At 43.6% G+C, this 24,380-nt stretch overlaps 1 protein-coding gene across 1 annotated transcript in view; it reads right to left on the reverse strand.

The window, feature by feature from the left end:
• Nucleotides 1-6,155: 6,155 nt before the first annotated feature.
• The window catches only part of LOC123759277 (uncharacterized), a 32,195-nt gene continuing 13,970 nt past the window's right edge, over nucleotides 6,156-24,380 (reverse strand). Inside the window, exons 2-6 of the mRNA XM_069334814.1 lie at nucleotides 11,461-11,585; nucleotides 11,195-11,311; nucleotides 10,753-10,976; nucleotides 10,519-10,647; nucleotides 6,156-6,318 (exon numbers count right to left, since the gene is read on the reverse strand). Of these exons, the coding sequence (XP_069190915.1) occupies nucleotides 6,156-6,318; nucleotides 10,519-10,647; nucleotides 10,753-10,976; nucleotides 11,195-11,311; nucleotides 11,461-11,585 (758 nt within the window). The remainder of the gene's footprint in view (nucleotides 6,319-10,518; nucleotides 10,648-10,752; nucleotides 10,977-11,194; nucleotides 11,312-11,460; nucleotides 11,586-24,380) is intronic.

Below are 24,380 nucleotides of genomic sequence, written 5' to 3' on the forward strand. Positions count from 1 at the left end.
CTTCGGGAGGTAGAGATGTTTGAGATATATATATCTCGAACTATCTACTTCTTTTGTAAGGTCTGATGGCGTAGTGGGTTAAAGCATACTAGTTATGCCAGCTACTGGAAGGTAGTTGTGCTTTCTGGGTTCGAGTCCCACTGGTGGGTGTTGTCCAAAGATTGTTTATCTTCACTTGTGGTTTATGCAAGTATAGGCTTATAAGCTGGACACGAGTTCTCTCACATTGACAGTGGCTTGACGAAAATTGCAGACTGACCCCTCACTCATCTGGTGCCTTCGGGAGGTAGAGATGTTTGAGATATATATATCTCGAACTATCTACTTCTTTTGTAAGGTCTGATGGCGTAGTGGGTTAAAGCATACTAGTTATGCCAGCTACTGGAAGGTAGTTGTGCTTTCTGGGTTCGAGTCCCACTGGTGGGTGTTGTCCAAAGATTGTTTATCTTCACTTGTGGTTTATGCAAGTATAGGCTTATAAGCTGGACACGAGTTCTCTCACATTGACAGTGGCTTGACGAAAATTGCAGACTGACCCCTCACTCATCTGGTGCCTTCGGGAGGTAGAGATGTTTGAGATATATATATCTCGAACTATCTACTTCTTTTGTAAGGTCTGATGGCGTAGTGGGTTAAAGCATACTAGTTATGCCAGCTACTGGAAGGTAGTTGTGCTTTCTGGGTTCGAGTCCCACTGGTGGGTGTTGTCCAAAGATTGTTTATCTTCACTTGTGGTTTATGCAAGTATAGGCTTATAAGCTGGACACGAGTTCTCTCACATTGACAGTGGCTTGACGAAAATTGCAGACTGACCCCTCACTCATCTGGTGCCTTCGGGAGGTAGAGATGTTTGAGATATATATATCTCGAACTATCTACTTCTTTTGTAAGGTCTGATGGCGTAGTGGGTTAAAGCATACTAGTTATGCCAGCTACTGGAAGGTAGTTGTGCTTTCTGGGTTCGAGTCCCACTGGTGGGTGTTGTCCAAAGATTGTTTATCTTCACTTGTGGTTTATGCAAGTATAGGCTTATAAGCTGGACACGAGTTCTCTCACATTGACAGTGGCTTGACGAAAATTGCAGACTGACCCCTCACTCATCTGGTGCCTTCGGGAGGTAGAGATGTTTGAGATATATATATCTCGAACTATCTACTTCTTTTGTAAGGTCTGATGGCGTAGTGGGTTAAAGCATACTAGTTATGCCAGCTACTGGAAGGTAGTTGTGCTTTCTGGGTTCGAGTCCCACTGGTGGGTGTTGTCCAAAGATTGTTTATCTTCACTTGTGGTTTATGCAAGTATAGGCTTATAAGCTGGACACGAGTTCTCTCACATTGACAGTGGCTTGACGAAAATTGCAGACTGACCCCTCACTCATCTGGTGCCTTCGGGAGGTAGAGATGTTTGAGATATATATATCTCGAACTATCTACTTCTTTTGTAAGGTCTGATGGCGTAGTGGGTTAAAGCATACTAGTTATGCCAGCTACTGGAAGGTAGTTGTGCTTTCTGGGTTCGAGTCCCACTGGTGGGTGTTGTCCAAAGTTTGTTTATCTTCACTTGTGGTTTATGCAAGTATAGGCTTATAAGCTGGACACGAGTTCTCTCACATTGACAGTGGCTTGACGAAAATTGCAGACTGACCCCTCACTCATCTGGTGCCTTCGGGAGGTAGAGATGTTTGAGATATATATATCTCGAACTATCTACTTCTTTTGTAAGGTCTGATGGCGTAGTGGGTTAAAGCATACTAGTTATGCCAGCTACTGGAAGGTAGTTGTGCTTTCTGGGTTCGAGTCCCACTGGTGGGTGTTGTCCAAAGATTGTTTATCTTCACTTGTGGTTTATGCAAGTATAGGCTTATAAGCTGGACACGAGTTCTCTCACATTGACAGTGGCTTGACGAAAATTGCAGACTGACCCCTCACTCATCTGGTGCCTTCGGGAGGTAGAGATGTTTGAGATATATATATCTCGAACTATCTACTTCTTTTGTAAGGTCTGATGGCGTAGTGGGTTAAAGCATACTAGTTATGCCAGCTACTGGAAGGTAGTTGTGCTTTCTGGGTTCGAGTCCCACTGGTGGGTGTTGTCCAAAGATTGTTTATCTTCACTTGTGGTTTATGCAAGTATAGGCTTATAAGCTGGACACGAGTTCTCTCACATTGACAGTGGCTTGACGAAAATTGCAGACTGACCCCTCACTCATCTGGTGCCTTCGGGAGGTAGAGATGTTTGAGATATATATATCTCGAACTATCTACTTCTTTTGTAAGGTCTGATGGCGTAGTGGGTTAAAGCATACTAGTTATGCCAGCTACTGGAAGGTAGTTGTGCTTTCTGGGTTCGAGTCCCACTGGTGGGTGTTGTCCAAAGATTGTTTATCTTCACTTGTGGTTTATGCAAGTATAGGCTTATATATATATATATATATATGTATATATATATATTTATATATATATGTATATATATGTATATATATATATATATATATATATATATATATATATATATATATATATATATATATATATATATATGAAAGTAAATTCATATTTATCAATAAATCTTCAGAAAGATGGATATTACAAGTCAGTGGTGGATATTGTGACAGAACCCTGGGGTCTTCCCCCCCCCTCCCACCAGTGCCACTCTTCACCCAATGGAAGACCGTCAGTAACTCACAGGGAAAGTGTCCCACACTCAGCCTAGCAATGCCGTAGCAAGAGAGGTAGCAGCTCCCGGGTCTCCAATCAATGTATCGTGGACACAGACCCGGACTCCTTGCTGCCGATTTGCTCGCCACAAAAGTTGATATCCTTGGTCGATAATCTGGCTGATGCTTCATTCAGGCCGGAAAATTTCTATTAATACAGCGGAAATTTTGTCCCCACCTGGTGTTATCTTAATTATGTTCAGTGTTCCCACACCAGACCAAGGCAAACATTACTGAGGGTGAGGCAAGAAGTGAAGCGAAACACAATGCAAAAGAATAAACAATTTACGGAAAATATTAGTATATTTGCTTAAGGCCGAAAATATCTTAACTGCCTTATGTAGCAGCACTTCTGCATTGAAATTGAATACCAGTACCTTTCAATATTGATATTAGAACTCATTAGGCTTTGATTTACTAATCGTTTTCCAGCAAAGACGTATTACTGTATGGTCCACTTATATAATAATTACCTTCGTCATTACTCGAGATTTAATGAAGTCTAATTAAATATGATGTAACACAAATTTATACTTATTCTATACTGTCTTTAATACTTGCTCCCTCTCTCCATAGTATATCACTCTCCAAACATAAAATAATGTTCGCTTCCTATCAAAAATGGCGGAATGGGGAAGGAAAATGGAAGAATGATTTATTCTGCCATATTATTATAGAACAGAGGTTTTAGTCCAAGCAGCCTGTTGCAGTTGGTAGATGCTCCCTCTGGGGACTTTGTGTGTTTCGTGCAGCGTTCCCTTTCTTCTCCTCCTCTTCAGTAAAACCCCAGTAGATCTCTTTCTCACAACTGGTCGACGATCTGCTTCTCCCAGGGTTGCTATACTGCTGAGACATTACACCAGGACTTGCCACCTCACGCTCCTAGCAGGTCCAACCTTGTACAGTCCGCATATAGACTCTTGGTCCGCCGGGTACAGCCTCCTCAGTCACGGAGCTTCTTGTGCCCAACTGTCACGATCGAGCTCTCTGAATCTTCATCTAGAAGTTGACTAGTATCTCCTCTACGTTGCCTCTCTAGTACTGCTTAGAATAAATGTCCCTTCTGGTGGTTTAAACCTCACCTATGTGGGACCAACATGCGACACGACCTATCACGTTCTTCCCTACGAGGCTACTGAGAGCGGGCAGCGTTCCTGCCAAGCAGCTCTGGCGCTAGAGAGAGAACAGGGTGCAGAAGAGAGAAAAAGAAGTGAATTGAGGGAAAAGGGGAGAAAGAATGGGAGGAAGGAATGGATGCGGAGACAATGTCTTAGAGGATTCATGCGTGGGAGAGGGACATAGGGAATGAGAGAGATGAAGTGAGGTAGCGGGAGACAAGGAGGTGAAGAGGCAGAGAGAGAGAGAGAGAGAGAGAGAGAGAGAGAGAGAGAGAGAGAGAGAGAGAGAGAGAGAGAGAGAGAGAGAGAGAGAGAGAGAGAGAGAGAGAGAGAGAGAGAGAGAGAGAGAGAAAGAAACTAAGAAACGGAGAGAGAGTGAGAAAAGAGAGCAAGACAGAAACAGACATAGACACAGATAGCCAGAGTCATAGACAGAGACAGTGACAGTGACCGTGACATAAACAGTGACCGTGACATAGACAGTGACAGTGACATAGACAGTGACAGTGACCGTGACATAGACAGTGACAGTGACATAGACAGTGACAGTGACCGTGACATAGACAGAGACATAGCCAAACATAAACAGTGACAGAGACAGAGAGAGTGAGTGAATTATGAATTTGTTGAAAAATATGTTTCTAGAGTTTTTGTTATAAATATAATTGAAATACATTTAAAAAAAGAGAATTCCGTATAATTTAATAATCATCTGATGGAAAACATATGGTGGAAGTCAAAGTTATGGTATTTAATTTATCAAAATGAGTAATAAAAATTGTAGGAGAGCATGTTTTGAGTTAAATATATGAAGATACTGTATGATATATATTTTTTGTGTTGTGGGAGTACACAAAATTTTACCTGAAACTTTATGTAAATATATTTGGACCTGCACTAATATACTCTATTTTTTCAGTTCTGTTTGTAATGAAACTAAAAAAGTAAATTTATTTTTATTACAACAATAAGAAGTGAGTATTACAAGTTTGTGCGCCTAGAGCATAAACAGAGTTTTTTCATCCAGTTAATTCCCTGTAAATAACTTCCCCACTTCTTGTGGACCACACTATTCCTGCCGTGGAAATAGTGATCCGGGTAGTGCTTGTCTTCGTTGCTCGTATGTGTGACTCATATTGATGCATACTGTTAATCTGCTCCAGCGATAATGAGTAATGTTTTGACGAGTAACTACGATCTTTTTTTTTTTTGTTGCCGCCGGAGGCGGCTAGTTTATTGTGCACCCTATACTTATTCAGTGAGCGGTAGCACAAAAGCATTACTGAGGGCACAAAAGGTCTTTATCAGACTTCGTCTTAGACTATTACATAAACAATTTCATCTATCCTTCACACCTTATAGTTACATGTCGGCTACTTACAGAGAATGCTCTATTAGTCTATTTCAAGAGCTGTATATTTACAGTAAGTTATTATACATTACTGGTAGGTCTTATCGCTAATACATAATTGTTTGAGCAATGGAGATATTACACAATTTTAGTTTTCACAATACTGAATTCTGCAGGAACATGATAAAGTTGACGCCCTTGCTAAGGCTGCAGTAAATAAAGACAGTATTGAACGGAATCTTGAGTTATCAAATAGGTCCTTTAAAAGTGTCATTAGACGTGAACCCTTGGATGGATTTGAAGAAAGTAGAACAGTGCAAACTGGAACTAGCAGGTCCATTGTTTATCACAATGAAATGTGTGAAGTAAAACATGTGTATGGGGCAAGTAACAAAGTCAGTAGACTAACAGATGTTGTCACAGCTCGAATAAGACTTGGCAACAAGTATCTCTGGCAGTTCGGCTTGTATAGGAATCTAGATGAAGTAAAGTGTAAAGTGTATGGACAAAGACAGGGACACACACTCGAACACTATATCTTGGATTGTAGTAAAATTGAGCCATTTAGAGATAAATCTAAGCTCACGCTGAATGATTTGGCAACCTATTTTATTACCAAGGATAAAATACCTGAAATCCTTGCGCTGTATCCATATTTTGCTCCCAATAGATAAATGACATATGATATTACAAAACTACAAGCTTTACTTTGGCATCCATAACATGAGGATATGTTTGTGAGTATTCCCACAACATCAATATGGTTGAACACAACTCTGCAGGAGAGGTTTACAGTGCGAGGTTAGGCTCAAAACCCATTCACTTTGGATTCTTGGCATGAAAGAGTAAATGTAAACCGTTTAAGAGAGGAAATGTAAGAAAATGCTGATGAATCGGTTTTTAACAAATAATACATTTCGTGTAACACCCCAAAAAAAATATATAAAAATTACTATAAAGAATTTTGAACTTACGTAAAATTGAGAGCTTTGGCAAGATAGTCGTTAACATTGGCCATGATTCCCTCGAAGGTAATTCTCTTCTTCCCAGGAACCTCTGGATCGTCCACTAGGACAAGTCTGTGCGAGGTGGACTCCACAGACACCACTCTCAAGTTGGGCCTATGGAGGAACCTGTCAGTGAAGTGAAGATAATGTATTACTTCATGAAATTCTACGTGTCACTTTGCTTGGACCTGAACTCTTTCGTTAACCCTTCGGTTGGGATAACAAATGATGTGCGAAAACACTCGCTAGGACGCGATAACCTTCATAACTATCCACATCATGAAAGGTTTGGCCAGGTCTTCTGGACTTGAAAAAAGACCAATTAACCCGGCAAATGCTACCATTAGTTGACGACAGAACCAAATATTACTCAATGAGGTGGCGACGAAAGGTACCAATTATAGCTAGTTCAAACCGTCTTTGGTCATAGTTACAAAATGTAAGTATGTTACGTAATTTGAAATGATGCATCATGTCGTGTATTGTGGTATGTAGAGGTAGAGATGTGGTGCAACTCAAGTGATACTTGGGCCTTGCTTCACCCATATTGACATAGATTATGGCGTGGGGTTCGGGATGAACATAGGCTGGTCGGGGTTGCCAGAATTCCAAAGAGAACAGTGTGCCAGGGTCACATTCACACCCCCACGATCATGTTTGGCCTTGACCACCGGCTACAGAGCTAATTACTTTCAAAACAAACTAATAGAAACATTTTTATTCATATAGATATATACACTAATCCAGTGATACCTTCACAATGGTTGTACTATTCAAATCACAGAAGCATTGCTGGAACAAACGTGGACGTCTTCAAGAGTTAAAGCCCAGCCACTTGGGGTGGACGGTTAAGAGACGGTCTCGCTTCATGCTGGTCGGCGTTCAATCCCCGACCGTCCAAGTGGTTGGGCACCATTCCGTCCCCCACGTCCCATCCCAAATCATTATCCTGACCCCTTCCCAGGGCTATAAAGTCGTAACGGCTTGGCGCTTTTCCTTGACAGTTCCCTTCAAGAGAAAACTGGATAGTTTTCTTCAAAAAGTGCCAGACCAACCGGGCTGTGGTGGATACGTGGGCCATTGGGTCGCTCCAAGGAACAGCCTGTTGTAACAAGCTTTCACAAGTCAAGCCTGGTCCCGGGTCGGGCTTGGGGAGTTGAACACCTAGAACCCCATCCAGGTACACCATTAATCATGGATCTCGAGAAAATTATCAGAAATTTCCTGCTATCCATATTTGCTCATACTCGCACAAAACAGTCGATCCTGTCAAAGATTAAAGGGTTCTCCAGCCTCGTCCCTTAATCTAAGTAAAGACTTTTACCCCCAATACCCGACGGCTCGTACTTTAAACTCGGAACCATTCAAGCTCGACTCACAAATTGATACTCATGCGGCCCTAGTATGTTGAATTGATTTAATTAAATATCTATGCCCAAAAAAATCACGAGCCTCTGTCGAGAATTGGGGTTAAAGGTCAGAAAACTACCCAATACTTTTGTACAGTTTGTGGCTGAGTGGTTATAGTACTGGATGTTATGACCTCAAATACACCAAGTATGAATGGTGTATGAGGTGATCATACCTTAGTATAAAAAGACAGTGTAGCCTAGCCTAATATCTCTTAAACATATGATTATATGTATCTATTCTTAAATTCTCTGCATTACTGTATATAACATACTATATATATATTATTAGGTACTTTATTTACATTTATATGCTTGATGTATTTTGCCAGTAATTCGTTTGATTTATGTTATATTTATTTCCTAGCTGAGAAGTGAGATCCCATGATTGTCGCCGGTGGCTTATCAGTCCATCAGCTACCATGAGCTCCAGGACTGACAAATTCTTGTAGGCGATCGTTCGAGAAGTGGTGTCAGTACTGTGCAAGGCGGGAGAAGAGTATAGCACCAGGTGGATAGAAGAAGAGAGACGAGAGAAGGCCGAGACTGGGTGAGAAAGCGAGAAGGGATGGGAGTGGGGAGGAGAGATTTTACATATTAGGGATTCTAGCATATTTTTTTTCTTTTCGTTCTGATTTTCTGAAAAGAGCAGAGGTTCCTGTTACAAGGCCTGCCACGAAGTTACGTAAATCTGAGCATCAGGCCTGCCACGAGACTGCGTAAGTCTGAGCATCAGGCCTGCCACGAGGCTACGTAAGCCTGAGCATCAGGCCTGCCACGAAGTTACGTAAGTCTGAGCATCAGGCCTGCCACGAAGCTACAAAAGTCTGAGCATCAGGCCTGCAACGAGGCTGCGTAAGTCTGAGCATCAGGCCTGCCACGAGGCTACGTAAGCCTGAGCATCAGGCCTGCCACGAGGCTACGTAAGTCTGAGCATCAGGCCTGCCACGAAGTTACGTAAGTCTGAGCATCAGACCTGCCACGAGGCTACATAAGTCTGAGCAACAGGCCTGCCACGAGGCTACGTAAGTCTGAGCATCAGGCCTGCCACGAGGCTGCGTAAGTCTGAGCATCAGGCCTGCCACGAGGCTACGTAAGCCTGAGCATCAGGCCTGCCACGAGGCAACGTAAGTCTGAGCATCAGGCCTGCCACGAGGCTGCGTAAGTCTGAGCATCAGGCCTGCCACGAGGCTACGTAAGCCTGAGCATCAGGCCTGTCACGAGGCTACGTAAGTCTGAGCATCAGGCCTGCCACGAAATTACGTAAGTCTGAGTATCAGGCCTGCCACGAGGCTACGTAAGTCTGAGCATCAGGTCTGCCACGAGGCTACGTGAGTCTGAGCATCAGGCCTGCCACGAGGCTGCGTAAGTCTGAGCATCAGGCCTGCCACGAAGCTACGTAAGTCTGAGCATCAGGCCTGCCACGAAGTTACGTAAGTCTGAGCATCAGGCCTGCCACGAGGCTACGTTAGTCTGAGCATCAGGCCTGCCAAGAAGGTACGTAAGTCTGAACACCAGGCCTGCCACGAAGTTACGTAAGTCTGAGCATCAGGCCTGCCACGAAGTTACGTAAGTCTGAGCATCAGGCCTGCCACGAGGCTACGTAAGTCTGAGCATCAGGCCTGCCACGAGGTTACGTAAGTCTGAGCATCAGGAGTGCCACGAAGTTACGTAAGTCTGAGCATCAGGCCTGCAACGAGGCTACGTAATTATGAGCATCAGGCCTGCCACGAGGCTATGTAAGTCTGAGCATCAGGCCTGCCACGAGGCTGCTTATGTCTAAGCATCAGGCCTGCCACGAGGCTACGTAAGTCTGAGCATCAGACCTGCCACGAGGCTACGTAAGTCTGAGTTCAGGCCTGCCACGAGGCTACGGAAGTCTGAGCATCAGGCCTGCCACGAGGCTGCTTATGTCTGAGCATCAGGCCTGCCACGAGGCTACGTAAGTCTGAGCGTCAGGCCTGCCACGAGGCTACGTAAGTCTGACCATCAGACCTGCCACGAGGCTACGTAAGTCTGAGCATCAGGCCTGCCACGAGGCTGCTTATGTCTGAGCATCAGGCCTGCCACGAGGCTACGTAAGCCTGAGCATCAGGCCTGCCACGAGGCTATGTAAGTCTGAGCATCAGGCCTGCCATGAGGCTACGTAAGTCTGACCATCAGGCCTGCCACGAGGCTGCTCAGAAAATACTATAATACATGGCCAGCCATATCGGTCAGCGTAAGGTACTTCGTGACGCTTGTCGACCATCGGACCATGGATAGGTAGGGTACTGTGAGGTGCTTGTAGGTAAGCTGAGGCAAGGTGAGGTACTTGTAGGTAAGCTGAGGCAAGGTGAGGTACTTGAAGGTAAGCTGAGGCAAGGTGAGGTACTTGTAAGTAAGCTGAGGAAATGTGAGATACTTGTAGCTAAGCTGAGGCAAAGTGAGGTACTTGTAGGTAAGCTGAGGCAAGGTGAGGTTCTTGTAGGTAAGCTGAGGCAATGTGAGGTACTTGTAGGTAAGCTGAGGCAAGGTGAGGTACTTGTAGGTAAGCTGAGGCAATGTGAGGTACTTGTAGGTAAGCTGAGGCAAAGTGAGGTACTTGTAGGTAAGCTGAGGCAAAGTGAGGTACTTGTAGGAAAGCTGAGGCAAAGTGAGTACTTGATGGCTTTGTCAGGCAGCTGTCCCTTGAGGTGGCAGGTGGTGAATGAAACATGTGTTTTTTCTTTGTGAGCTTTGATACATAATTTCCTCTCTGGATTTTCAAGTATTATTGTCAGTCAAAAATATGTTAGTGAAACTATAGATCACTGATGTATAACGTAATTAAAAATATATGAGAAGAGTAATAACAGTTTTACCAGCACTTTGATATTCAGACAACCAAACTATAATATGACATACTATATATTATTATCTGTTACGGACTCCTCACCTTGAGAACTTGTCTGGGAAGAGCGGGAGGCTGGAGGTGAGAGCGAGGCCTCGCTGGGGCGTCCAGGAGGCCACCTGCAGCGCCTGGGCGTCCAGGGGACTGTACGGCACCTGCAGGTACACCCCGCACCTGTACAGTCACAATTGTAAATGTTTTGTAATACTTATTATGTTATTAATTTCTAAATATCATTCAGATGCCTTAAAATTCCACGGAGAAGAGTTAGTAAGTGACCTGAGGGATCCGGAACTGGTGTTCACGACCAGGAACATGGCGTTCTTGAGGGAGAATGTCTCTTTAACCACCTCCAGCTGTACGAGTGGCTGGCGGGTGATCGCCAGGAGCCTCGTTTCTGGTACTAAAAGTCGGCTGTTGTTAGACGTCCTGGCGAAGGTGGCGAGGAAGGCGAGGTCGTCGCTCACCACCACCACTGTCACGCACCACGACACCTGCCGCAGCTGTGGACGACAACACCCCATAAATAATAACACAAGTAAAAGCCAACCAGTCAATGGTGTAAGAACATTAACCATGTTAAGCTGACCTATGGCGTCTCTTCTTCTGACGTATGAATTGAGAACATACAGGAAATGAGAGATTTCATTGACTAAACATTATTATAAACAAACATTTTATCCTATAAATAATCACAGAAGCAGATAATTATGTGACACACCCGTTGTGCCTCTGTGGCAAATTTTGAGAGTTGCTTCTGAAGAAAGTTTGCATCATGGCTGCCGGCTGATACCTCGAAGAATCCAAACAAGCAAGGCGTCTTCAGCTGGTTTATCAGCTGATGAAATATGTAGAAGAGAACCATAATTATAGCACAACGTTCAAAGGTATAAACAGTTCTGTGTAATGTTATCTAGCAACAGGATCAAAATAATATTGCTTTCAGTGAAATGTTATTTGATTTGAGGATAATGTGTGGACGCAGACCTTGAAGACCGAGCTGTAGTAGGCAGAGCCATCTGTGAGGAGGATCAACAAGCAGGGATGGTCAGTCGCTGTACGTAACACAGCACTCAGTGCACCGACAGACAACGATATTATGTCGTCATCACCTGAGGGAAAATTACATAATTTTATATGAGCTTTTAAAAGTTGATTAGTAAGAATGAAACTACACAGGTGTCAGTAAGATCACAGCCATGCACTGGGGAACAAATGGAGTAGAGTGCTCTCAACAAATGGTGTTGACATCGTCACACCTCCCCTCCTAAAAGATTTTGGGGTCGGGTGCGCTCAACAGATGTCGTCGACATCATCACAACACCAAACACCAGATCCAATCTCAAAAATATTAACTGAGTTTTCATTCTCAGAGAATCCATTATTTCATTCCATTATTTCCTCTTCTGATGGTATTCATGAAGAAAAATTGTATTTAAGTTGATTACAGTGTAAAAATCAGTAGGAGGCATTTGGAGGATTCGAACCTGCATCCTGGGTACTTCCAACAAACATACATCACCATTTTTTTTTTTTTTTTTTGGTGCATGGTCATAGTGATGAAAAAAAATTGTGAAAAGCAAAGACAGTGGTGAATGTAGTGAAGGGTAAGGAAGAAATTGAAGGGTATGGAAGGTGATGAATGGTAGGGAAGGTGATGAAGGGTATGGAAAGAGGTGAATGGTAGAGAAGGTGGTGATTGGTAGGGAAGGTGGTGAAGGGTATGGAAGGTGGTGAATGGTAGGGAAGGTGATGAAGGGTATGGAAAGAGGTGAATGGTAGGGAAGGTGGTGAATGGTAGGGAAGGTGATGAAGGGTATGGAAGGTGGTGAATGGTAGGGAAGGTGATGAAGGGTATGGAAGGTGGTGAATGGTAGGGAAGGTGATGAAGGGTATGGAAGGTGGTGAGTGGTAGGGAAGGTGATGAAGGGTATGGAAGGTGGTGAATGGTAGGGAAGGTGATGAAGGGTATGGAAAGAGGTGAATGATAGGGAAGGTGGTGAAGGGTATGGAAGGTGGTGAATGGTAGGGAAGGTGATGAAGGGTATGGAAGGTGGTGAATGGTAGGGAAGGTGGTGAAGGGTACGGAAGGTGGTGAATGGTAGGGAAGGTGATGAATGGTATGGAAAGAGGTGAATGGTAGGGAAGGTGGTGAAGGGTAGGGAAGGTGGTGAATGGTAGGGAAGGTGATGAAGGGTATGGAAAGAGGTGAATGGTAGGGAAGGTGGTGAAGGGTAGGGAAGGTGATGAAGGGTATAGGTGGTGAATGGTAGGGAAGGTGATGAAAGGTATAGGTGGTGAATGGTAGGGAAGGTGGTGAAGGGTAGGGAAGGTGGTGAATGGTAGGGAAGGTGGTGAATGGTAGGGAAGGTGATGAATGGTAGGGAAGGTGATGAATGGTAGGGAAGGTGGTGAAGGGTGACACTTTGATGTTGGCAGACAGATGCATGGGGCTCATCTCACTGAACTTTGTAGGATTAATCGTAATTTTGTTCAGTGTCATAACAGGGTCAGGGTCATCCCAGTGCCTCCCTCAAGGGGGCACGGTCCCAAACCATCCCTTAACGAAATCTGTATATATAAAATGTTATGTCCTTGGTACATAGATTTTAGGATTATTTAAAATTATAATAAATTCAGATATTGACTTTTTAAACCTATGTTCTAATTACAGATTTCCATTCTGGACTCAAACTGTTAGTTACAATAATGGATATTGAGCGTATTAAAAGTGGTTAGAGTACTGGTGGACACTGGAGGGGTGCAGATGGAGACAGTATTTGTTTACTCACCTATTTGTACTCACCAATTTAAGCCTGTTAAAAGCTCTAGCTTTTAAATCCCACTTTATCTAGCTGCCAGTTATCTAATATAGTGACTCCTTATCTATTTCCCTATAATACCCACTTTTAAAGTTATGAATGGAGTTGGCCTCTACAACCTGCTCCTTTTGTTCATTCCATTTTCCCACTTCGCTTTTGCTAAATAAGGAAACTTTCTAACACCTATATAACTCATCTGAGTCTGAATCTTCCATTCATGCCCTTGTGTTGTATTAGTATTTATTGTGAACATTTCCTCTGTTTCCACTTTTTCAATCCCCAAAGTATTTTATAAGTCGACATCAAGCTCCCACTCTTCTCTTTCCTAGCATCATCAGGTTTAGTTCCTTCAGTCTCTTTTCATGCCTTATCCTATACACTTCTGGTACGAGCCTCATATCAATCTTCTGAACCTTTTCGAGCTTCCTTCTGTTTTTGTAAGATGTTGGTTCCATGATAAGGGCCTCATACTCTGAAACTGGTCTCCCATAGGCGGTATAGGGATCTAGCAGCCTCTCTATTAGGTCCTTACAGGATGTTCTTACTTCTGCTAATGAAGATAATGCAGCTACAGAGAAGGTCCCGATAGTAGAGTCAGGCTCGGGTTCGAATCCCGGGAGCGACAGAAATGGTTAGGCACGTTTGCTGTCACCTAATTCCCCCCCCCCCTGTTCATCTTGTATTAAATAGGTACCCAGGAGTTAGTCAGCTTGTTGATGGGTTACATCCAGGGGAGGGTCAGTAGTTTGACCTTGAAGGGCATGTTATGGCCCTACTGGGGTGCAACCGGGTTCTTCTCTGATGGTAGTAGAGTTTGGGAATCCGGCCCCAAGTTAGTAGAGGCTTTCAAGGGGTGTGTTCCGTAACGCAAGTTAAATTAAAGGGGGAGGGATACAAATGTTCCAATTTATATATATATATTTCTCCACCACCATGTATAAATAAATACCAGTCACACGCAGGGATTATAACTACACTATTATGTACAGGTTCGTCTTCCTCCGAAGACACTGGATGCTCGACGGTGCTCACTCAGGGTAGCCCTGGTTCCTTCTTCCGTGGCCCACGATGAATCCACTATGATTCTATGATGAATCTACCCTGGCCACAGGCCAGCCAAATCCCCGTCCCACTGGGTGCTTCGTCGTGGGGGCCTTCAACCACAATCCAGCCTGTAGCTGGCAGGTACCGATCAGCTCCGCTGTGTAGGCCACTCCACGACCGATGCTAGGGTTGCGAGCCCTAGGCAGGAGCCTCGTGTGACCCGCTGATCACTCTCCTCACTAAGCACCACAGTGGCTAGTCTCTTCCACCAGCCAGCCCCGGATAAGGCGATTCCCGACACTGCCACGCCTCAGGCAGGCTATTACACTCTCAACAGAGTTCGTCCGGGGGTGACTCACAGCTTCTTCAGCAGACTGGTGAAGAGACCTTGGCTGCCTTGGGTAGACTGCCTCATCGTCCAACACAACAATCCCAGGTCGACTCTGCAATCAGATACGTCATTAATACCGGGACGCTCTAGGGCACCTCACTTACAGGCTTAGACACAAACGTCCACCTCTCTGCTCCATAGATGGCGTTCACTGTCTAAGTGCCACCTCACCAGAGGTCAGCAGCGGCTACGTCATGAACTGACTAGGACAGGAATCCAGCACCTGTTGCCGGCTTATCCTGTCACCACTAGATGGCGTCGTCCATTTGGAGTGGGTTTCGAGAGCGGACTCACAGATGGCGTTGTCGTCACTGCTCCGTGCTCCGACGCTGGACTCGGGTCCGTAACAGGGGGTTCCTGGAGATGAGCCAAGAATGTATATATACTCTGGCTGCCTTTCTCCCGACACAATGAATTATTATTTATATGAGCCTCTTGAGTTAGGGTTGGTGTTATGCCCACTCCCAGGTATCTTTCTCTAGTGAGTACAATGAGGATGTTTCCCCTTCAACATGTACTGGCCTTCCGGTCTCATAGCTTCTGATACCATTTCATCACGTTATACTAGATGGCGTTGAATTCCAGAGTTCATTTCTTTGACCAACTCTGCAGTTTATTTAAGTCATCTTGGAGAATCTTACAATTCTCATCTTTCACAACTCTTCTCATAATTTTGCATTGTCTGCAAACATCCACATATAAAATAGAACTCCTGTAGATAGGTCATTTACATACATGAGAAATAGTACGAGTCCCAGTACCGATCCTTGAGGTACTCCTTTTGTTACTAGTCGGAAAAACCGACACCATTTACTAACATTTATTACAATAAGCAGATAATATTGCTGTTGTTATGTAATAAACAAATTCATTTATAGAAGACGTGGCACAGTGGAATTTTCCTCTGGTAGAAAACGGAGATATCATTGCCACATGTCGCTATTAAATTCACCTGCTAATTCTGTTGGGAATTATCCTTAATATATCAATCTCTGGACTGTAAACATTTCTCTTGAATCAGCTTAATTATCTGTAGAAAAATCAAGTAAATGTAGACCCTCTAACCACTTCTTGACATCTAGACAGAACAGCCAAGGCGTCCTTGGGAGAGGGCCAGCAGGCAGTCGCCATTAAAATCATACCAATCTCGCTGGGGCAAATCTAGCTCCAATAATTTCCCTTGGACAACAGTGTTATGGGAGTACAGTTCTTCCATTATTAACATGGTCTACGTCTACTGTAAGGGAAGTGGTCTATCGAAACCCATTTATTATCTTTCATTCCTGATCAATGTCAGGACATGTCATGGACATATATAGTCAGGACATGTGTCAATGCAATCAATTAGAGCTACCAATGTGCTTTAATATACTTACTAATCTCTCTCATTTCATTTTTTTCTTGCAATGTACCTGTTATCACTTTATAAATTATGCTAGAATTTACCTACTTAAAATTATCTGTTAGATTAAGGACCTGCCCGAAACGCTGCGCGTACTACTGACTTTACAAGAATGTAAATACCATGCTATTTATCCTCACAAACCCAATGTACCTTCTTGTATATAAATAAATAATTAAACAATAATATTAAGTAGCTATAGGGTGAACTAGTCAGAATGCATAGCTGGAACAAACAACAGGTGGGCAATATTCTCATATCTTGCTTTAAATTGAACAATATTCCTCTGATATAGCTGTGGGTTTACTGCCACAGCAGTAAAGTGTAAAGTATAGCTGTTAGGATTACTGCCATTATTGTGAGTGCCCTTGACAGGTGTAATTGAAGAGGAAGAAGAATTAACACAGGTTACCTAGTACACCAGTACAAATGTTGATGCCAGCCTCAACCACGAGGATTATTTGATGTAATCATCCTTGTTCATAACTGGTGGACCAGGCCCACTATATTCAGATAAGGCCTCCCCATTTAGTTACTACCATATATAGTCTAATACTGTAGTGAATGTCTACTAACCAATACTTTATATTGATGACTATATATAAACCATAAACCTCACAAGAATGTGTAAGGAAAGCGATTTGTGGGAATATTAAATCATACACTCCACTTTAAACATCATACAGTTTGCTATCGAAAAATATAAATTAACGTAAAATATATATTACTATATAAATTAATGTAAACTAAACAATATATAAATCTCACAGGTCAGTTTCCCTCACATTACTCTATGCCAGTCCAACTTCTCACTCTTCACGGTTACTCTCTGACTCCTGTGTGTTTGGTAATTCCTTACTCATGCTAGTGCTTTTCCGCCTATTCCCACCTGCCTCTCCAATGTGTATAGTAATCTCGGGTGTGGTACTATATCAAAGGCTTTTCGGCAGTACAGAATTACGCAATCTGCCCATCCTTTTCTGTCATGCCTTACTTTCGTTACCTAATCACAGAGCTCCACTAGATTCGTCAGGCATGATTTTCCTTCTGTAAAGTTTAGATTGACGTTTGCTTACATATCTAATTCTCTAGAGGAGTGTAACTAGTGTTATCCTTATTATTCTTTAAGGGTTATAAATGATCTGTAGTTAAGTGCCCCTTTTCTTTCTCTTTTCTTGCCGATTGGTACCACATTTGCCTTCTTCCAGCATTTGGGCAAATACCCCTTTGAATTAAAGAGGGAATTGTATGCGCTCTTGTATGCATTAATTAAAGGAATTGCATGGGTCTTGTATACATTAAAAGAAAGGAACTTTAATGTATGCACTCTTCAAAAATCAATGCTGGAGGTATGCTGAGTGCATATTCTTCCTCAGTTGTTACCTCAAAGTTTAATACTCACTCGTCAGGGGTTACCTCCTCTTCTAGTACTGGGAGCTGTTTAGGTTCATTTGTGAACACACAATGGATCACCATCCATGTGTTGTTCGCATCCTTTGGGAACACACCATGGATGGTAGCCTTGAGTGCCTTGCAAATTTCCATATATTTATTGTATATACACGTCCGATTTTCATAATCTAGTCACCTGGTCAATCTTTGCCATTCTCTTTCTAATATGGACATGTTGGAGTTTTGGTTGTTTCTTAGTTCAGGAAGCACAGGCTCGCCGTGAGCGACTACACTTCTGCCGAGAAAACTAATTTCTTCAAAAATTCATTTCATAGAATGTAGCACCGGCATCGAAATATCATAACTCAGAAGATCACTTCAAAATGTCAATTAAGGCACCACACATATACATCTTGAGGTTATCTTGAGATGATTTCGGGGCTTTTTAGTGTCCCCGCGGCCCGGTCCTCGACCAGGCCTCCACCCCCAGGAAGCAGCCCGTGACAGCTGACTAACACCCAGGTACCTATTTTACTGCTAGGTAACAGAGGCATAGGGTGAAAGAAACTCTGCCCATTGTTTCTCGCCGGCGCCTGGGATCGAACCCAGGACCACAGGATCACAAGTCCAGCATGCTGTCCGCTCGGCCGACCTACATAAGTAAAATAATTTCCTATCTGTTCCTTGGAAGAGCCTGTTACACGGGAATGGTGGAGGGACAGAATTAATCTACCTGGTTTTACTACCTGAGTACCTGGTACACGAGCTATGGCTCTCTGTCGCCATAGTTCACTTCCTCCAGAATTATAGGTAAGACCTCGGTAAATTTAGAAAAGACCTGGGTAAATACTGGTTTGGTAACAGGGTTATGGATGCAAAATAAATATACAACGTTCATTAAATTTCCACGGAGCTCTCTTTACTGACAGCTCTCCGCACTAAGGTCAAGAGTGCACTATCCTACCGCCTACTGTGCTAGCACCACTCCCTTCATCAGTCAAGTGATCTCACCTCAGTACTCTATTGGTTAATCTACTTTACATGCAAGCAATCATCATATTCTTCCACATCCGAAGAATGCAGAATTCTCTAACCGCCTAAAATCTTGGCGTACATGTGGAGGCTCCTGGTGCCCACCATTTTGGCAAACCAACTAGGCTTTCTCCAACTCCAACCCAGAGAACAGCGAGTCACTGTGAGGGGCGAGGTGTCACCAGTAGAGTCCCACAGGGTTCAGTCCTTGAACCTGCACTGTTTCTGATATATGTAAATGACCCCCCAGAGGGCATAGACTCGTTTTTCTCATTGTTTGCTGAAGATGCAAAAATTATTAGGAGGATTAAGACAGTGGAAGATAGTATGTGGCTACAAGATGACTTACACAAACTGAATGAATTGTCTAACAAATTGTAACACGGGTTGGGTTTCTCTCTCTCTACTTCTCTTTCCTTCTACTCCCCCTACCCGTATTCTTACTTTTTATTCTCTACCAAGGGACTCCAAAACTTTTACCAAAGCCAACTCCACGCCACGTGGTCCTAAGACGATTGACCGACTTAGGATTCTACAACCAGTATGGCGTGACCTAGGCTTTGAGCAAAACCCTAGAGTCGCCTCTACGCTGCCACCACCAGACCAGTAACACAGAGCAATGATCGAGGTCTGGATCGATCACGCTAATTAATCAACCTTGGGGGCTTGATCCCCACTCGATGACCGTGGAAACTTAAGAGTGTGAAATTAATTACACGGGAATGATTCGAGGTTAGAATCGATGTTAGAATCGGCGCCCAATCCAACTCTGCCTCGTGTGGACCACGTGACCAGGACAAGTGTACACATAAAACACATGGAAATAATAAAAATGCAATTTAATAACTAATTAATTTATTAAAAGAAAAACTAAAACAAAATCTAAATATGTTCACTCCCTGTCACTTTAACACTCCCTACTTGACCTGAATGGCAATGAAGACTATTCTATAAATAACCATAGCAACTATACCTTGGGCAACCAGCTAAAGATGTTGGGCTGGTCTTGGAGAGAGGTAAGATGTTTGACCTCTCCCAGCTGCTCTGGAGACCACACTGATCTATCCCTCGTCTGGTCTAGCCCAGACTAGAGCATTGTAACCTTCCGCCTCGCTTACCCCAGTTACTTAGCAAGGTTTAAGTTATAACAGTTAACCTCTGTTTGCACTGAATTGATCCAGACTGGTTGAATTATTTTACTGAAATTAAATTACACAAGCATCTAACGGCAGAGCTGTTCCCGATCACAAAAATGGTTATTAAAACTTTGAGAAATAGTAGACCTGTCAACCCTGATGACCTATGACCGCCGGTCACTCCGCCTTACAAGTTAGATCTGATTCGTGACGTCACTGATGGTGACTTAAACTCAATAATTAGAATACTCTTGATATTGTATCCAGTACTATTATACAATACAATTTTAATGCAAAATGAATAAAGGCTAATTTCTCTAAATTACTGAATACTATAGGATGGTTCATTATACAAAACTATGAACAAAGATGCCCGCCATTTGTGACTCAGACCTGCTAATTCCCAGGGGACTGGGCGTTGTTGAGAGGTCAGGTCCCTACTCGAACTTCTGGAACCTTCTGGAATAATTCTTACAACAGCCTAGTTTGTTACAACCCCCCCGCACAAGCACTTAGTAAACCTTGTTAATTTGTTAAAAATCACGAGGTTTAGTATCCAAACCCACAATTCAACTCATGCCACAAACAAAAGCTACCCTAACTAATGAAATTTGACAAATATTTGAGTGTCCAACATCAACATGTTTAAATTCATAAATTTCTCAGCTGTCAACTGACAGCAATCCTCCAATATCAGGAAACATACATCCTATCCTTACTGACATAGCTAAATAACATGTCCCTACTCTACCATCAAAGACTAGCTATTAAACTCTCTTGGCTCTTCACTAGCCAAGTCCATGTGTCCTCTAGAGCCGGCCACACCGTGCTCAAACAAACATTAAAGTTATATCTTCAGACTGAACTTTCAGTCATCCGGGAGCGTACTACGGAACTATCAAGTTCACATCCGTGTACTGACCACTCCCCACTCAATGTCAACCTTAACATGTTAAGGAACACACCTAACGTTTATTACATGTATCTAAAAATATAAAAAAAAATTCCTATACTATATCACAGGTTTCAGCTGACTGTACAGCCAAGTGTTCTCACTCACTAGAAGTGTCAATGTTTATATTGGTCCGCCTCTCCTGTGTTCATTCTGCAAAAAAATAGCACAACATAATTTTCCATAACCGTTTGTTCAGGGCTGAGACAATTACACAGGGGCTTCGATTTTGATTACTGACCAATTTATAGAGTTAAATTTTCATATATTATACCAGAATTATTTTAAATCTGTTTTTCAACATTTAAAAAGGATTGCGATTCTAACTCTGTTTTTCAACATTTAAACAAAAGTGTCCAGATGTTCTTTACACAGATGTTCAGAGCCAACTTTGTTGTTTGTATCAATTGTTCATATTGAGTAATCGAAAAAAAAAAATCGATGCTGCTGGATGCTGAATGTAGTCGCTGACGATGACGGTGTCGATCTTGCTTCTTCTCATGTGTAGACATCAATACCAGGTCATCTTGTACTCCCATCCAGTACTCCTGAATGACGACAGAGTGTAGTAGAGCGGAGTGCCAAGTGACAGCTGTAGAATACTGTTACTTCGGCCATTAATCTTGCTCTCGACAGTCCACACGCCTTCGTATCAATCACAGTTCACACGGCAGTCTTGATGTTAAACTTGACGGCGCAGATGACCACAGCAGAGCAGGACTGGATGTACCAACGGTGTCTCTTAGCAGGAGTGGTGTCAGAAGGTCGTAGAGGCGGGTTGCTTGTTTGCAGAACAGGTGAATCTCGTCTTCCATCATTGCTCACGTCATCTCAGGCGTTTCTTGATGTCACCAGGTTACTAGGCCGTAAACACCAACTGTGTATACCCTCGTACCGCCGACTTTAGGCCAAAGGAGACAATTTTGCGACCTTCTATTGGCGAGTCCCGGTACTCTGTAGGGAAACCGTGCCTTCCTCCTGTGACCGCCTTGCTTCTGCTTTCTTGTTACTTCAGATGACGTAATCATTAATCTTCCGGCGAAATTCTTGAGTACTGCTACGTGCTTTCCATTTCTTGACCTCTCCTCCAACACTGCTGGAATGGCTGCAGTCTTGATGACGCAGCAGGTGGGTAGTGGTGATCTCGAGACAGCTACCCCCGGCGTTGTATGGCACCTCCGGTGACTGCTATAATGTGGACAGCTCGCTGGCCCTGACAACCTCGTTGGTGACGTGAGGCGTCGGCCGGGTGACTCTTGGACAGTCACTCATCCCCAAAGTAACTGATGTACGGGTTACTGGGTCTGGTGGGGGGAGGGCTTTGTGTAACGTGCCTCCCCCCTCGGTCTTTACAGACAAGGGTTCACGTGTGGCTGGAACAACTGGGTCGGTGTACCAATCAGACCTGGGAACAGACAGACACAACACAGCGGAAGCATAGATATACTCTGGGTTTGGTGGAGGTGGAACCCAAGAGCACGGTAAAAGTTGCTACCTGAGTTAAGTATAGACATAGTACACCTCATTGCCTTTACAGGAAAATCTAATGAATACTAAATTATACTAACCAAGGAAGTTACTTTACTGTACAGCGCGAGATCTCGTCACCATAGGGTGGCGAGACTGCACCTGACTACTGATGAGCGATGACAGAGGGTCATCCTCATCTTCTGACTCGTCGGTGAAGCCATGAGTCAGCACTGCTGAGTCAGGAACTAGACCCGCTGAAGGCAGTTCTAATTCCTCTCTAGCATGATAATGTTTCAATTTATTTACATGAATTGTCCTTTCCACCTGGTCCTCGAACACTCCTTTTATAACAAGATTAACTGGCCCCGCCCTTTTAATTACTCTATATGGTCCTCGCCACCTCGGAGCTAGTTTCCTGCTCTGATTGGCGGGCGCAGCCTCATTCACTCTCAATACGAGGCTTCCTTCCGTCAACTCAAGAGGGCGCACTTTCTTGTCATAAAAATGAGCATACCGAGTCCGTGCCTTCTTGGACGCTTCAGCTGCAATATTCCATGCATTTCTCATTTTTCCAAGGACCTCTGAAGGATAGTTCTCCCCGTATGCAACATTATGTCTGTTAAGCAGACCCGAGGGGAAATTGCATGGATTACCAGTAAACAAATGAAGTGGTTGGGTGTTAATTGATTGGTGGATGGCAGTATTCAAGGCGAACTGAACATAGGGTAGGTGTTCATCCCAGGTGTTTGCGTCATGTTCAGCAAGGATTGCAAGCATATCCTTGACTGAACGATTAGTCCGTTCCGTTATTCCGTTTGCTTGTGGGTGGTAGGCTGTTGTAAAAGCCGAAGTTGTCTCTAAAATCTTACAAACTTCTCTAAATATATTCCCATTGAATTCTTGACCCCGGTCAGAGACTAAAACTTTAGGAGGTCCGAATACAGTAACGAACCTACGCAAGAACGCATCTGCAACCGTACGAGAATCCTTCTGAGGTAATGCAACTAGTGTAGTGTATCTAGACAGATGGTCAACTAGCACCAACACATATCTATTTCCTGAATGACTGGTGTAAGTCAATCAAATCGGCCCCCACACGATCTAACGGTTCACGAATTTCAGGAAATTCCTGAAGTGGGACTTGTACCTTAAGGGTGCCTTTCCTCCTCTGGCAACGAGGGCACGACTTCACGAAATTGATTACCTCAGAAAGTAATCCTGGAAAATAAAATAGAGACTTTGCTTTTAAGTGCGTTTTAAAGATCCCCGGATGCCCTGCAATTTTTGAAGCATGCGCAAGCTTTAATGCTGATGACCGCAACGCGTCCGGAATAACTAGCTGAAATACTGCCCTATCATTCTGGCTATTAACATAATACAGGACGCCCTGTTTCATTTCAAAATCATGAATAGGTAAATTCTTTTTCTTTTTCGGGTATTTTCCTCCCTCTAAATACTCAATAATCTCTTTCCATCTCGGCTCGTTCATCTGGTATTCTCTCATTTTATCCGATGGAATGGTTTCAATATTTTCATTAATCTGTATTGCCGCTATATTTCTACTTAGCGTATCTGGCACAACATGTGCTGGACCAGGCTTGTACAAGATCTGGAATGAGTGGGCCGAAAGTTCGTGAGACCAGCGTGACATTCGTGGGCATTTCGTTCGCTTTTTAAATATGTGTGTTAACGCTCGATGGTCTGTGTAGATTACAAAATGCCGCTGAAATAGGTAAGGCTCGAAATACCTAACTGATTCTACTACTGCCAGTGCCTCCCGATCCGTAGCTGAATAACGAACTTCAGGTCCTTTGACCTTCCTACTGAAATAGGCTACTGGATGGGGTAAATTATCCGCATCTCGCTGAATTAAGCACCCGCCAATAGCAATACCGCTGGCGTCAGTGTGCACTTCCCACTCTTTCTCAAAATCAGGAATAGCCAATACAGCTGTCGTGATTAGTTGGTCTTTCAGTTTGCGATAGGCCTCCTCATGTTCAGATTTCCACACAAACTTCGCATTTTTCTTTGTCAGATCAGTCAGGGGTGCTGAAATGCCAGCGAAACCTTCAATATGACGACGAAAATATCCGGCCGCCCCCAAAAACCTACGCACGTCCTTTGCTGTCCTTGGAGTAGGCATGTCAGCAATGGCGCGGCAAGAATCTGGGTCAGGTCGGATACCGTCTGGGCACACCTGGAACCCCAGAAATTTGAATTTCTGAGCCGCCAGGGTGCACTTCTGAACATTCAGCCTGAAACCTGC

The sequence above is a fragment of the Procambarus clarkii genome, chromosome 32, assembly GCF_040958095.1.
Source record: "Procambarus clarkii isolate CNS0578487 chromosome 32, FALCON_Pclarkii_2.0, whole genome shotgun sequence".
NCBI classification, from domain to species: Eukaryota; Metazoa; Arthropoda; class Malacostraca; order Decapoda; family Cambaridae; genus Procambarus; species Procambarus clarkii.